Source organism: Sciurus vulgaris (assembly GCF_902686455.1).
Source record: "Sciurus vulgaris genome assembly, chromosome: 17".
Classification (NCBI taxonomy): domain Eukaryota; kingdom Metazoa; phylum Chordata; class Mammalia; order Rodentia; family Sciuridae; genus Sciurus; species Sciurus vulgaris.
The window spans coordinates 44,652,664-44,667,557 of NC_136478.1; the positions used below are offsets into that span (position 1 = coordinate 44,652,664).

General features: G+C 46.7%; 1 protein-coding gene, 1 long non-coding RNA gene and 1 pseudogene across 8 annotated transcripts in view; 2 read left to right on the plus strand and 1 right to left on the minus strand.

Moving 5' to 3' along the window:
* The window catches only part of LOC306648647, a 392,598-nt gene that overhangs the window by 131,279 nt on the left and 246,425 nt on the right, over positions 1 to 14,894 (plus strand). The window contains exons 6-8 of one of the 2 annotated variants that reach the window (XR_013760427.1): positions 8,339 to 8,404; positions 10,340 to 10,435; positions 13,498 to 13,790. This is a non-coding gene — a long non-coding RNA (uncharacterized lncRNA). The remainder of the gene's footprint in view (positions 1 to 8,338; positions 8,405 to 10,339; positions 10,436 to 13,497; positions 13,791 to 14,894) is intronic. The other variant, XR_013760428.1, reaches the window with a different exon arrangement.
* Positions 156 to 4,660, plus strand: LOC306649077 (cullin-4A-like). 5 transcript variants are annotated; one of them, XM_079119723.1, is made up of 3 exons: positions 700 to 881; positions 974 to 1,089; positions 4,394 to 4,660. In XM_079119723.1, the coding sequence occupies exons 1-3, from the start codon at positions 734 to 736 to the stop codon at positions 4,640 to 4,642; spliced, it is 513 nt and encodes a 170-aa protein (XP_078975849.1). In that variant the 5' UTR covers positions 700 to 733; the 3' UTR covers positions 4,643 to 4,660. The 5 variants fall into 5 exon arrangements, with proteins under 5 accessions (XP_078975850.1, XP_078975849.1, XP_078975852.1 ...); XM_079119726.1 differs by having other exon boundaries at positions 4,543 to 4,658; XM_079119725.1 differs by having other exon boundaries at positions 4,540 to 4,657.
* On the minus strand, positions 12,040 to 13,078 carry LOC306648640 (EP300-interacting inhibitor of differentiation 1-like; annotated as a pseudogene). Its single transcript has one exon. The product of its transcript is annotated as an EP300-interacting inhibitor of differentiation 1-like (transcript).

Here is a 14,894-nt window from a genome sequence, read left to right on the forward strand (position 1 = left end):
TAACACAGCAGCCATCCTGATCCTTCCAAAATATGTCAGTTTATGCCACTCCTTAACTTAAAACTTTCCGTGGCTTCCCTGCTCCTCCAGAATAAAAACCAGTCTCGGCCCCTGCGCCCAGACGCCGCGCACGTTGGTTCCGGAGGCGTGGCGCGGGGTTGACCGGCGCGGCGCCTGGGACTCGAGCGCCTGGCCCGCGGGGGCGTGGCAGGCCGCACGCAGCTGCCGTTGGCTCCGCCCGACTCCGCGACCGCGGAGAGCTAGCGCGCGCCCGAGCCCTTAGGACTGCGAGCCAGGAGGGAAGGCAGGCCGCCAGGAACGTGTGCCCGCGTTCCCGGCTCACGGGGAGGTCCCAGTCCGCACGGGAGCCCTCGGCCTGGGGTGTCCCCGCGCGTTCCGCGAGACGATGTGGGAAGTCCCCAGCCCATTTGGGAACACGCTCCCCGCGTGCCCGGCCCTCGGGACACAGGCTGTCCCCGCGCGCCCGGCCCTCGGTGTGGCGGCGTCCCGCGCGGCCGAGCCCTCAATGGGGAGGTACGCGCGCCCGAGCAGGGGCGGGCGCGGTGGCGGTTGGGCCCGGGCGGCGCGGGCGCAGGTGGCGGGGGCCGCGGCGCACGCGTCGGGCGCGCAAGGCCGGGGCGCCGGGGCGGAGGAGGAGCCGACGCGCACGGACTGAGCGCCGGGGCGGAGGAGGAGCCGGCGCGCACGGGGCGGGGCGGCGTCCGGCCCAGCCATGGCGGACGAGGGCCCGCGGAAGGGCAGCGTCTCGGCGCTCGTGAGCCGCACCAACGGCCTCACCAAGCCGGCGGCGCTGGCCAGCGGCGCCGCCAAGCCGGGGGCCGCGGGCGACTCCAGGATGCTGGTCATCAAGAACTTCCGAGGTGGGTGCGCGGCGGGCGAGGGCGGCGGGGCGCCCGGCCGGCCCGGCCCCGCGGCCCCCGGCCCGCCGCCCGCTGACCCGCCTCTTCCACAGACAGGCCGCGGCTGCCGGACAACTACACCCAGGACACGTGGCGGAAGCTGCACGAGGCGGTCAGGGCCATCCAGGGCAGCACGTCCATCAGGTACAACCTGGAGGAGCTGTACCAGGTGAGCGCCGCGGGCCGCCGACGCCGGCGGTGGGGCAGGGCGGCCGGCCGGCCGCGCTCGCAGCCGCAGGTGTCTTGGCCGCGCGGGGACCCGTACCGCGCCTTCCGGCCGCCGGCGGGAGGCTCACGTTGCCTGCGGCGCCCCGCGTCCTGCAGCGCGTCCCTGCGGCCGGCGCTGCGCCGCGCGGGTTGGCGGCTGCCCGGGCGCCTTCCGAGCCGCTCCCTGGCGTTTTGCCCTGATTCTTGGAAGTAAGGTTTGCAGACTGGTTTTGTTACTTTTAAAGTAGTGATGTTCCATTTCTAAGTGGGAAAAAAATGAGCAGAAGCACATGTTGCCGTTTGGATACTCCACTCGCACGTTTTTCTGACGTCATGACTAAATCAGGGTCAGGTAACCCGATGTTTACTTTTTACGTGACAGTAGATCATGTAGTTATTTCTGTGAAAGGCTTGAATTTAACATTTTTGTCTGAGCTACAAGTGAGGGCGTTATAAAAATTGTGGAAAGTACAAAAAAGAACATTTTAATCACCTGTCCCACCACAAAAAGAAAAGTATAGGTTGAGCATTCCTAATCCAAAAATCTGAAGTTTTCCAAAATCCAAGTTGTTTTGAGTAGCAACATGCTGCCAGCAATGGAAAATGCCACACCTGCCCTCATGTTGACAGGCTGCAGTTAATACAAGGTCCAGCTGAGCAGGGTGGCACCAATCTGTGGCAATCGTAGCAGCTTGGGAGGCTGAGGCAGGAGGATCACAAGTTGGAGGCCAGCCTGGAGCACTTAGCTCGACTGGTAGCAACTTAGCAACTGATCGGCTTTCTCTCCCTGTGTGTGGCCAACACGGAAGACTATGTCTCTAATAAACCTGCTTTTCAGGTGGCTGTGCAATTCTCTCCCCAGCAGCCTGTGGAGTTCCAGGTGCACACCTGTCTGTCTTTGATCTTAGCTTTTCTCGGAGGTGCAGTAGCCTTTCACTGTGCTTCTGATTTGCATTTCCCTACTGATGCTACACTTCTTTGTGTGTGTGTGTGCGCGTGTGTGTGTGTGTGGAGTTTTTGTTTTTTTGTTGTTGGGTTTTTTGTTTTGTTTTGTTTTTTGCCATTCCACACATCATCTTGATAAAGTGTCCCTTTAGATCTCTTGGTCATGTTTTGCTGGGTTGTTTCTTTGTTATTGCAAGTGTGGGTTCAGCATTCTCAGAATACAAGTTCCACAGCAGCCTTGCACAAGCTTCCTCCCAGCCTGAGGCTTGCCCACAATCCCCTTAGCTTATCCCCTAAAAGAGCAGTGGTTGTCGCGTTTGAAGTCCATCATGCCAGCTTGTTCTCGTCTGGGTTGGGCTCTTAGATCCAAGGATACTCTGCCCTACTCTAAGACCATAGAGATTTCTCCTGTGGACACTTCAGTGTTTGGGTTGATGTTTGGGCTCACGGTCTGTGTTGCATGAATTTTTGTGTGTATTGTGAGGCTAAAGCCAAATGTGGCATGTTCTGCAGGTGTCTGCTCTTGACTGGCGCTGCCTGTAGAAAGCTTGTCCTTGTCCCCTGAGTTGTCTTTGGTGCCTTGTCAGAAGCCTTTGTCTGTCAGGGAGTGGGCATGAAGACTGGGCAAGATGCAACTGGCTGTTGTGGGTCTTTGCATTTTGTGAATTTTAGTTATATATTTTCAGCTTTTCACCAAAACGTTTGCTAAGATTTTGATTGAGGTAACATGTAATCTATAGATCAGTGTGGCATCTTAAGAGAATTGGCATCTTAACTGTCAATCATAGGGATAGCATTTTGTGTATTCATAAGGTGTTTTTTCATTTCTCTCAGAAGTTCCTAGATTCAGTGCAGGACTTTCGTCTTTTGTGAAATTTGTCCCTAATCATCTCACATTTTTGATGGTGTTACAAATAGCATTCTTAATGTTGGCTTCTGATTCTCTGTGATATAGAAATACCTTTTGGTTTGTATTTGGTCTTGCTGCTTTGCTGGCCTTGTGTACTTCTGCTGGACTTTCTGAACCTTTGTTGTGTGCACATACTTGTGTGGCCTGAGTGAGCCAGTTTTGCTTTCTTTTCTCTTCTGTGTCCCTGTTGTCTCCTCCCCTTGCCTCACTGCCCTGGTGGAACCTGTAGAGGCGGGCGAGTGGCATGGGAGGGGCAGCCTCCTGGTCTTGCTCTTGGTCTGGGGAACTTGCCCCTGGTGCCTGTAAGGGCCATGCTCCCAGATGACGGGGTTCCTTCTCTTCCTAGTTTCCTGAAAGTTTTTCCCACATCTGTTGAGGGATGGTAGAATTTCTGTTTCTTAATTTACTAATTACGTTAGTTAACTTTTTCCAAATATACAGCCATTCTTGTCTAATTGGGTTGCACGCTTAGTCTTGATGTGTTCTTTTTTTTACATGATGTAAGGTTCACTTTGCTACCTTCTTGTTAATGTTTGTGTCTCTATTCACAGGGATACTATGTGTTATTTTCTTGTTGTATCTTTGTCTGGTTTTGGTGTCAGAGTAATGCTGGCCTCAGCTGTTAAATGTTCTCTCCCCTCTGCCTTCTGGGCATTTGTACAGAATGCTCGTCTCTTCCCCAGGCCCTGGAGCGGACCCCCTGGTGGAGGTGTCTTGACTTTTGATATAGTCGGTGCCTGAGTCCACCTGGCTGCTCCTGTTGCCCCTTTCTTCCGGGCCCTGGTCTTCCACAGCATCTCCTTTGCTGATACCCCACATTTCCTCTCTGCATTCAGTGTGCACCTTCCTGTATCTGCTATATATCTCTGCTCGACCTGGGACATGTGGGGCTTAGTTGTGGTGGCCATTTCACTGTCCCTGCCTGCCTGCCCTGTCTTCCAGTCAATTCTGAGCTGGGTTGACTGACTGGTGTTTTCCCCACCAAGTGTTTTCTTTTCTTCCTTTCACATCTGGTCATTTTCAATTGGATGGCAGACATGAATTCTAACTGGTGTGCTGGATATTTTTATATTCCTATAAATATTCTTGACCTTTGTTCTGGACACAGTTAAAGTATTTTGCAAGCTGGTCTTTCTGAGTCTGGCTTCCAGGATTTGTGTGGCTTGGCCAGAGCAGTGTTGTATTGGGGCCGATTCTCCACCCCTGCGGCCAGGCCTTCTCAATACCCTGCCGTGGCTTATCATCCGGCTGGTGGGAAGCCGCTTTCCCAGGGCTGCTGCCTGCATCTTCTGGACAGTTTTCCCTGGGCTGGGTAGTTTGCTCACCACAAGGCCAGACCCTGACCAGTACTCAGGGCCCCTGGAGATCTCCTTGCTCATCTCCAGGTCTCTGATCACACCTCTCCCCTCAGGGCCCTCATCTCGTGGGCTCACTGGGGCCTACCACGGCCTTGGAACTCCTGAGCAGGAAGCAGAGCAGTGGGAGCCATCCACCTCTCAGGTCCTGTGTTCTGTGGCCCAGAGTCCAGTGCTTTGTGTTCTCTTCCTTTTATTCCAGCAGAAGTGCTGATCCAGTCACATGCTTCTGGCCAAGTGACTGCTTTCACTCATTGCATCTTAGCCAAAAGCAAGAATCCCACCAAGTATCTAAGCACACATAAGCTTTGGTTTAATAAAATACCACATCTTCCAGCTGGGGCCGCTACTTCTGTCCAGGGCTGGTCATGTGGTCTGGGTTGCCCTGGTGTTTTTTCCTCACACCATGGAAGTCCTTTGTGTAACATCTCATAAAACAGTCACTACAGAGAGCGTCATGAGTAGCACCTCCAGGTGTCCTGGGTGTTGGTCTTGAAGCCTGAGGGCTGGGAATGCGTACCCCAAAACATCATCACCAGACGCCCTCCCATTGCAGCGTGTCCACAGTGCACCAGGCTCACACGGGGACTTGTGGCCACTGCTGGCGGTCGTCTCCTCTGCAGAAGAGCGCTGCCTCTGGTGCTCTGAAACCAGCTCCCAACTCTGGCTTAGGTGGCATAGTCTCTGCCTTGCCAGGAAGTCTTGTGTGTAAATTCCAATTCTCACCAGTTTGAAAGGTTTTGGTTTTGTGCATTGCTGGGTCCCCCTGCAGAGGTTTCTCAACTGCCCGAGCCCAGCAGAGACACAAGCCTGCAGCTGAGGCCCTGTCTCTGTGGCTGCACCCTGCTGCTGTTTCTGTCTGGTGGAGGAAGGACAGGAGACGGTCTCACATCACCTGTCCGTGTCCTTGGCCTGCGAGATCCTTTGGAGGCCTGGATCTTTTCCCTTTGCTTCTAAAGACCCTGCTGTAGAAGGCGCGCGGGATACCGCGGACTGTGCTCCCAACCTGAGGGAGGTCAGCCAAGGGCTGGTTCCGATTGGACACAAGCCTTCAGGACAGCTCTCAGTGAAGCACTGCAAAGACTGGCATGAGAAGGCCCAGAGCATGGTGGACAGATGGACACATTACCCGATGGGCCCATCTAGACAAACACGTTAATAAAGAGCACGTCCAATTTGAGGTTAAAACAAAGGAGAATGGACCATCTCCAATACCTCAGACCTAGCGGAAGGATGTCATAACCAGCCGGTCTGCGCTCAGGCTCCTCCCCTGCTGGAAGCTTGTGGAGACCCTGGAGTCGAGTCCACCTTCACGCTGGCGAGTTCACCGACTCCTCCAGGGACAGCCGTTCCCTGGGGTGTGAGCAGTGCGCCCACGCCTGCTACAGCAGCGGGTCCACCAGAAGCCGGCTGTGGTGGAGGGTGTGACATGGGTCTGTGTGTCATTGTGCCTTCATCCGTGGAGACTTCCAGCTGTAGTAGCGTCCCCCTGCTCTGCCCTCAGCTGCCCTCATGGTGTCCACACGAAAGCCCTGTGTCCTCCAGAACTGGCATGCCCAGGGGTGGATGCTGTGGAGCCCCCTGCCCTGCAGCTCACTGCTCCCACTCTGACTGACTGCCAGTCCAGGGAGGCACTTCGTTTCTGTGGCAGTGGACACGGGGGGTGTCTAGGCAGCAGGAGGGCAGCATGTGGTGCCACAGTCTGCTTGTCATAGCTGGTGCTCAGGAGATGCTGTGGGGAAGAGGGATTTTCCTGCTGGACAGGAGAGCCACTGCATGCAACCTTCACATTGAGTCCTGCTTCTGGGTTGGTCCTTCAAGATGCCAGCAGCCACAGCACACCAGCCCAAAGCACCCACCAGAGCAGGTGCCGCCTACGTCACGAGAAGACCTTTGGAAGTCACAGTCTGAGAAAATCAGAAATCTCCGGCCGAGGGCAGACTCCTGCGCTGTGCTATACAGGGGTGCAGTGCAGGAGTCTTCCAGGATCTCTGCCAGCCAGGGTGATGAGCAGGGAGAGACAGGCCAGCTGTACAGGATGACTGGGTCATGACTCAGCACCCCCGCAAACCTCTGCTCCCTCGGGGTCTGGCAGCGCCTTGAGAGGTCCCCAGATTCTCAGTGGTAAAGTCAGAGTAAGTCCCAGCGTGCCTCGTGTGGGTAGTGTGTGTCGAGTTGGTTTTAAGATCTGGTGCTGACATCATGTCCCAGTGGGGACAGGTGTCAGGAACCTGGGCTCCAGCTCAGGAGTCGGGCACCCAGAAGTCAGTCCTGTCCAGTAGCTTTTTGTGGAGGACACGCTACGCAGCCTGTCTGGGTCCTCGTGTGTTAGGTGGTTGCAATTTGTGCTGGCTGTGTTTGTGGGAACCCCTGGTGACTGGCACTGGAGCAGAGCTTGCCAGCAGCCATGGGTTCTCAGGAAGAAGGTGATGGGAGACCTTGGCTTGAGTCACAGACATGGTGCGAAAAGGGCAGACTGAGGATGGGGAAGGGCATCAAGCAGCAAGAGTCGCGATGGATGGGAATCCTTATTTCTACCCTAAGACAGACCATAGGGGAAAGAAAACGTATGGACTTTTTATTCTTTGATGGTTAATCTGCTTAAAAGAACAGATTCTGATGTTTAATTGTCACCCTGTGGTGGTTCTTATCTTACATGGTGGTGATCGCTGACTTAACGTGATTAGTACTGTGTCCCGCAGTACTAGTGTTAGGTGTTGCAATTAGCACTTAGCACTCCTACTGTATTTTTATGACCCTTTAACCTACCTTTTTTCCCAGGAGAATATTATATTTGAGTTAGATTATTTTTCTGTTATATCTCAATTCTTTATATCCTGTCTTTTTAAATGATTCAAAACTAGTTGGTAAAAGAAAAATAAGAAAATAAACACATTTCTCTTCTCTTTAAAAAAAAAAAAAAAAAAAACCCAGTCTCTACAGTGGTCTGAGTCTCTGTTACCACTCTGCTCCAATCTAGCATTTTTTCTTAATTCTGCCTCTCTCTGTATTTGAGATTGCTGGTTCCCCTGCATGGAATTTTCTCACTCCTGCTATCTACATGGTTTATTCTTTTGCTTCCTTCAAGGCTTTCTTCACACGTTACCAAACTGGAAAAGCCTTCCCTGAGAACATCTCAACAAACACACAGTCCCTGTCCCCCTTACCATATATATTTTTTCTCCATAGTTTTTATCACCAATTTATATATCTGTTTCCCCCATTTACACCAAAATCGAAATTATATTTCAATGATATTCCACTGTGGTCCCTAACGGACAGGAAATTTGGCTTTGTTTGTTATTGTATCAGTAGCATGATAAGCTAGGCCTTGCTGTGTTAACAATGACCAACTATCAGTAGTTTAACACAGAAAGTTTTTATTCACATTACATATCGGTCACAGAGCTTTGTACTTGTCTTCCTATCTGGTTGTGTAGCTAGATATTCAAGGCCTTGGAGTCTTTGTTATGGATTGGGTGACCGCTTAGATTTAGTCATTTAAAGTAGAGACCAGAGAAACTAAGAGAGATTTAATGTTATGAACTTGGTGCGTGAATCTGGACGTCTGTGTGTAGATTCTGGATGTGTATAGGCATTCAAACTTGAGGTGTTCATTTTTAATTTAGGTTGTAAGCAGAGTAATGCTGCTTTAGGAAACTCTCGGGGTAATTGCAAAGGGAGAAGTAGTTGGAGTCCTGTTATTGTACCCACCTGTAGTCCAGATTAACATTTTGAGATTAGGATAACAATATGTCTGAATTCCTCCTGCTGAGGTTTCTAGGTCCCTCTCAGTATTGGAGCTAATCTACCCAGAATGCATTCCATCTTGCTCTTCTTAGGTTCCCACATACTTGGGGAAGGCTAGGATTTGTTCTCATCAGTGTGTGTGTGTGTAGGGAAAAGTAGGGGTAGGCGGCATAGAAAGGATATTGGAAGGACAGCATGGAGTCATTTGAGTATATCTGGGCGCTTTTTAAATTTTCCTCTTTCCCCCACAGTTGCTTTTTGTGGATGCTGTACTTTTCCAAGAGAGGGATCCAGGGAAACACAACTCAGGTTCTGAGGTATGTGTTCAAAGTCAACTCCAGGTGAACTGATGTATCTTCTTTGAAGTATAGTTTTTTCCCTTATTTGTATGAACGTTTGTTGTCTTTATCTAGAAACTTCCTCGCTCAACTTGCCCATGAACCCATCTCAGATCTTCTCATTCTGTTAGGATTGTGCCCAGCAGCACAGTCTTGTCCCTTACTGTCCCACTCTTTGAAAGTGTGTTGGTGGGTGCAGTGCTTTATAATGGAGCCTGAATGCATTCCCTCCAGGGAAATGGTTCAGACTCCCAGATTAGACTTGGGGTTTAAGTAGCAATGGTTGTTGAGTGGGGTAAGCAGTCCCCACAAACATGTTTATTTTTCTTAATTTTTGATTTCCCTTATTAAGAAAGCATTTTATAATATAAAAGAATAATAGAACATTTATGTATGTAATACTGGAATAGTAAGTACTGTAGAAGTCCCCTTTGTGCCCTGCCATCCCCCTCAAACAATAACATCCAAAGAATGTGGTTTATTTTTAACATTTAAAAATTTTTTTTGATGGATAGCATGCCTTTATTTTATTTATTTTTATGTGGTGCTAAGGATTGAACCCAGTGCCTCACACATGCTAGGCAAGTGCTGTGCCACTGAGCTACTGCCCTAGTCCCAAAGAAAGTTTTATATTCATCATTCTGTTGCTCTTAGAGTTGTTTTATGACATAGCTTTAAGAGGATATTATTAGGTTTCTATATTTGGAACTTTTAAACAGGATTAGCATATATGCATTTTTGAGCACTATAGACTCTTAAAGTTGTAAAGGAACTCAGATTTTGTTCAATCTAAGTATCTAAGATAATGAAATGGTTATGTCTTGTATTCCTAAGATGAAATACATAATCAGTTTTCAAATGGTTATTCAGTAACTTGCTTTGTAAAGAAAAATGCCTATGATTTCATCTAATAATGAAGGTCCTTAGTATTTAGTATATATTTTAATTATGCCAAACTCCTTTTATGTGCAATAGAAGTTTTGTTTTAATTTTTGTAGATTATGTCTCCCTTTAATAGGAAAGAAGGGAAGAAAACAGCACATAAATATTAAAAGTTCATGATAAATCATAATTTGTACGTTGGATGTGTCCACTGTAAAATTTTTTTCAGCTTTGCTGTATGTTTGAAATTTTCTATAATAAAAATGGAAAGTCATGGATGAATGTTTAACAAAAAAAGAGAGTAATTTGCCACACTAGAACTTGCTGTGTGGTTTTCTATCCTAGAAAAAAATTTATTTATAAAAAATAAATGTTTTAATCGTTCCTAACCCTAGCCATGGGATAGGAGAGTGTCCCATTGTATAAAGGAGGTTTGTCTTCAGCCTCAGGATTATTCATGAGCATGGAGTTTCTTTGTTCTAGTCATGCTCATTTCACTCTGGTTACCTCTATTTCCACTCTGCTCTTGCCCATTTGACCAATATGTCTTCTCCATCCCTCAGCGTCCTTCTCCATCTCCTTCATATTAAAATTGTTTGTTTGGATCTCAGCAGTATCACATGGGTTTGTCATTTCAGGAATTGGTAATGTTCAGGGACTTGGCTGTAGACTTCTCTCAGGAAAAGTAGGAGTGCTTGGCCGCTGTTCAGAGGGATTTATGTAGAGATTTGATGATAGACAACTACAGCAACCCAGTCTTACTCACTAAGGATATCGATTCCCAAATGACTTATGAATTTTGGGTGTGTCTTTCAATTGTCTGGGTGGGTGTCTACCTTCGTAGGGAATCGTTTTGTGCTTTGTAGACAAGGAAACAGGCAGGCTGCCCATTGTGGTCCCTTTATCTTCTCCATACTTTAGACCTTCATACCCCCTTGTCTTTCCTGTAGTTGCCTGTTTCCTTGAGGACTAAGGACTAGGTTTGATTCAGAAACAGCTGGAGTATATCTTTTTTTTTTTTCTTGTAAACAGGACTCTCTACTCCCAAGCCTGATGTGATTTCCCTGTTGGAGCAAGGGAAAGAACCATGGATGGTTTCGAGGGACATTATGGAAGGATGGTGCCCAGGTATGTAAGAAGTTTGAACAGGTGGGCAGGCAGTGCTTTTAACAATCAGCTGGTCAGGGAGGCAGAACCTCAGTGGTGTCTACTGAGGCATCTTCCTCAGAGGCCCAGTCAAGGGTGTGGGGAAGCATGCTGTTCATTTGTTATACTTCGTACCTTTTATATGTATGTGTAAGTATGTATATATGTCTAGATATACGCACACAAAAACACTGTTGTTGGAAATATTTTGTAATAAAAACTACCCAGCTTATGTGAGGCAACCCCCAGTACCATAAAAATAAAAAAAGACAGAACAACTTCAGACTATTAGTGAAACTAAAATAGAAATATGTTGGCCAAACTGAGTAGTTGCAATGAAGCCTGTATGGTTTACAAACCTAAAATATTTTCTATTTACTATCTGGCCCTTTAAGAAAAATTTGCCAGGCTGGGCATGTAGCTTGTGTAGCATATATGAGGTCCTGGGTTTGATTCCTAGCACCAAAAAAAAAAAAAAAACAAAAGGATTGTTTTTGCCAATACCTATTTATTAACAGAAGAAATGTTGAAAATGATTAGATTCAGGATTTTTAAAAATGTTGAACCAATAGGATCAATGGCAGTTGGATATGTGAGCCTCCAGTAGGATGGAGAGGGTAGAGCCCTCTCCATCATTAGCACATAGTTTATAAAGCTGTAAGATTGATGAGTAATTAGGTAAATAAGTGAAATACTGAGAGGAGAAGAGGCCCAAGGACTGTGTTCTGAGGTATACTTCCAGTTAGATGTACGTTGGATTGACCAATGATGTTGTTTGCCCAAGAGTGGAGTTTTTTGGACACAAGACTTTTCAGTGCTAAAACCAGAATAGTCTCAGGCAAACCAAAGTACTTGGTCACCCCAGATGGTATCTTTTCTTTTTTGATACTGGGGATTGAATCCAAGGATACTTAACCCCTGAGCCACATGCCCAGTCCCATTTTAAATTTTTTTTTTTTTTTTTTTTTTAAGCCAAACAAAATACACAGAACAAGAAATTTTATTATCTCCAATGCTGGTGCATAAGGAACAACAAGTTTAATTAGAGAAGGAGACAGAGGGAAACTTCAGATACTGAGGTGAATTTCTGGGCAGGTTTAAAACCTTCAAAGGTTGACTGCATAATTATGCATATAGTCTTTTTAAAGATAGAGGGCTTTCTTTTCACTTGACAATTTTCATCAACAGTTACAATATGAAGTTCAACAGTTGTTACAATATGAAGTTCAACAGTCTTTCACCTGTCAAGTTAAATGAAAAACAGCAAAGCAAAACTTCCCTAGTATATAAGGGTATTAGAAATAAATTGTCTTTTTTGTACTTTCATATACATTTTAATGTCTAAATTTGAAACTTTGTAAAAAGACATTAACTTTTGATTTTAAAAGTCATGACAATGGATTTTCCTGAATTATTGATCATAGCTTTATAAATGATCAGAATACATGTACAAAATTTTTGATGCTCTTGGAAACATTTTAAGATATAGCACATGTGATACATATAATTCACTAATCCTTTTGTAAATGAATACTCAATTCATCTCACACTGCAAATTTAGCCTTTGATAACCATGACTTGGCTAGATCATGAAGTAGAATTTTGAGTTTCTCAACAGGTTTTCAGTCCAAATAACTCAAGATATCTTATGTATGTTTTTTTTTTTTTCCTCCTATAATTCCTATTAGTGGGCTTTTGTATCAGCAGTTTGTCTTGGTCATGATTTACTCTTGTAAAACCATCTTTACAGCCTAACAGAAAGATATCTTCCCCAATGGAAGGAAAATAATCTTGATGAATAACAAAGTCAGAGCCATAGGTATTTCAGGACTTTCTTGGGAAACACATTTTCAACAGTCTTAAGACCGCCTTTTCTTTCATGATTCTTTTCCTTTTCACAGCTGTGCAATCACTGTCCTACTGTCCTTTATTCTGAAAAACAAAAACAACTCTTTTTTTCAAAGATCAAGTTTTTCATTGGCACAGATCTATTTGAAATGAACCCAAAGAACAGCGTTAAGTTGGGTCTCTCCTCAAGTAGTTTCCCCCTCTTATCAGCATTTAACTACTCTCTATCAATAATCTCATCACAGCCGAGTTCTTCGGTCAGACGATTGACCACCATAAGTGAAAAAAGCTCTTCGATAAAAGCTAACTGATCAAACGGGGTCTTCTCATAATGCATCTGAAACCTGCCATCCAGGGCTGCTTCTCTTGCTCGGGATGTTCTCAGAAACATCTTGTTGGCTTCTTCAAGGGCGGCCGACACTCTGCAGCCCTCCCCGCTCAGCTGCTCCTCTTCGGGATAGTCATAGTCGTCCTCCCAGTCATCAAATTCCTCGCCCTCGTCCTCGCTCTTGAAGTCTGGGCCCGCGATCTGGCCCGGCTGATCCCCAGGGTTAGGCTGGATAGCCAGGCCGCGTTTCCACTTTGGCGCCGCCATTGGGCCTTCCTCCTCGAGCTGTGGCGGGGCCCCATTGCGGGAGGGGCTCAAGGATGGCTCCCGGTTCCCGCTGCCTACCTCCATCTGCGGAAGGTCACCGTGGCCAGGCATCACATCCATCCGTAGGTCTCTTCATATAGCTCGGACAGCTCTGCCATTTCCGACATTGTTGAAACCGCTCAGTCCTGCAAAGGGCTTTCAGCAAATTAGAAGATGCCATTTTAAATTTTGAGATAGGGTTTCACTAAGTTGCTTAGGTCCATGCTTAGGCTGGCTTTGAACTTGCAATCCTCCTGCCTTGACCTCCTGAGTCCCTGGGCTTATAGGTGTGTGCCGCCTTGCCCAGCCCCAGTTAGTATTTAAAAGGCAACTGAGAAGGGCTGGTGAGTAAGGCTGGCAAGTCAACTATCACATGCTGCTAGCAGAATGATAACTGGCCACTAGATTTAACAAAAGAGGGTTTGGGCTATGTTAGGATGAGTGATTTTTTTCAGTGGAGTTATGGTCAGAAGCCCGAGTGAAATGACTTAAGGAAAGTGGAAGAGAGTCTGAGAAATTTTACTTTTTTGGAATCTTCCTGCTCTCTCACCAAACAAAGCAGACAAACCAAATAGGAGAGCAACTAAGAGGACAAAATATAAATCCACAGAGAACGTCTATATCAAAACTAAGTGACAAATTATTGCTCTATGTCCTGTAAGAAGAATAATTGGAAATAAACTGACAGCCCAAGACCCTTTTGGTGTCTGGAACTTTGTGATGAAGAGGAAGTAAAGCAAGAGAGTATGTAACAGCTCTGAGAAGAAGATCACAAACTTATTCCTGGAAAATTCAACAGTCCATTCTGAGGGCAGCAACTGAAACTAGAGGGATTTTGCATCTTTTTATAGGCAGGTGAATACAGGGTAAATGCCGCCTTCTAAAAGTATCTTAGCAGTGTGAGCTCCATAAGCTCTTTTTTTGACTGGGGGAAGGGCAGTGCTAGGGATTGAACACCGGGTGCTGTACTCGTGCACTACATTCCCAGCCCACCAAAGCCTTTTTTAAAATTTAAACTAAGTTCCCATGGGGCACAGTGGTACATGCCTGAAATCCCAGAGGCATGGGAGGCTGAGACAGGAGGACCTCAAGTTCCAGACCAGCTTCAGCAATTTAGTGAGACCCTAAGCAACTTAGTGAGACTGCCTCAAAATAAAAAAAAATAAAAGAAGGACTGAGGATGTAGCTCAGTGGCCAAGTCCCCCTGGGTTCAATCCCCAGTACCAAAAAAAATAAAAAAAAATTTTTTTAAGGTCTCAAGGCTGGCCTTGAACTTGTGATCCTTCTGCTTCAGCCTCCCAAGTCACTGCGGTTATATGGATGTGCCACTGTGCTTGACTTGAGCCCCATAAACTCTTGAAATTACACTATAGTTGCCTTTCAGAACACCTACCAAGAGAATACACTTCTGTGAGTAGAATCCAGATTGAACAGGACAGGAACAAAAGGGGCAAAAAGAAGAAGAACTAGATAAAAGTTCAGGAGGGGAAGTAGAAGAATCACCACTCTTTAGGATATGTTAGAGACTATACTTAGGTTTACTTCATAGAAAATCACAGAGAGGGAGCTCTAATGCCATGAAGCTACAGAAGCTATCCTGGCCTAACCCATCCTTCTAAAAGTAGCACAATGCTCCATTTCAATAGAAATTGGGTAAGAGAATTAAGATAGATTATAAACTGGGGGTCTGGTGATGCACGCCTGTAATCCCAGTGGCTCACGAGACTGAGGGAAGAGGATCGCAAGTTCAAAGCCAGCCTCAGCAATTTAGCAAGGCCCTAAGTAACTTAATGAGCCCTTATCTGAAAATTAAAAAAGGGTTAGAGATATAGCTCAGTAGTAAAGCACCTCTGTGTTTAATCCCTAGTATCCCTCCCCCCACACCATTTTTTAAAAATGAATTACAAAAGTGTATTTAGTTACTATATGACCCAGCATTATCATTTCTGGATGTATATC

Excerpts from the sequence above, each read along its gene's own strand:
- LOC306649077 (XM_079119722.1), top strand. The coding sequence starts at position 734 with ATGGCGGACGAGGGCCCGCGGAAGGGCAGCGTCTCGGCGCTCGTGAGC. Across the intron at positions 882-973 it reads GGTCATCAAGAACTTCCGAG|ACAGGCCGCGGCTGCCGGAC; the intron begins GTGGGTGCGCGG and ends CCTCTTCCACAG.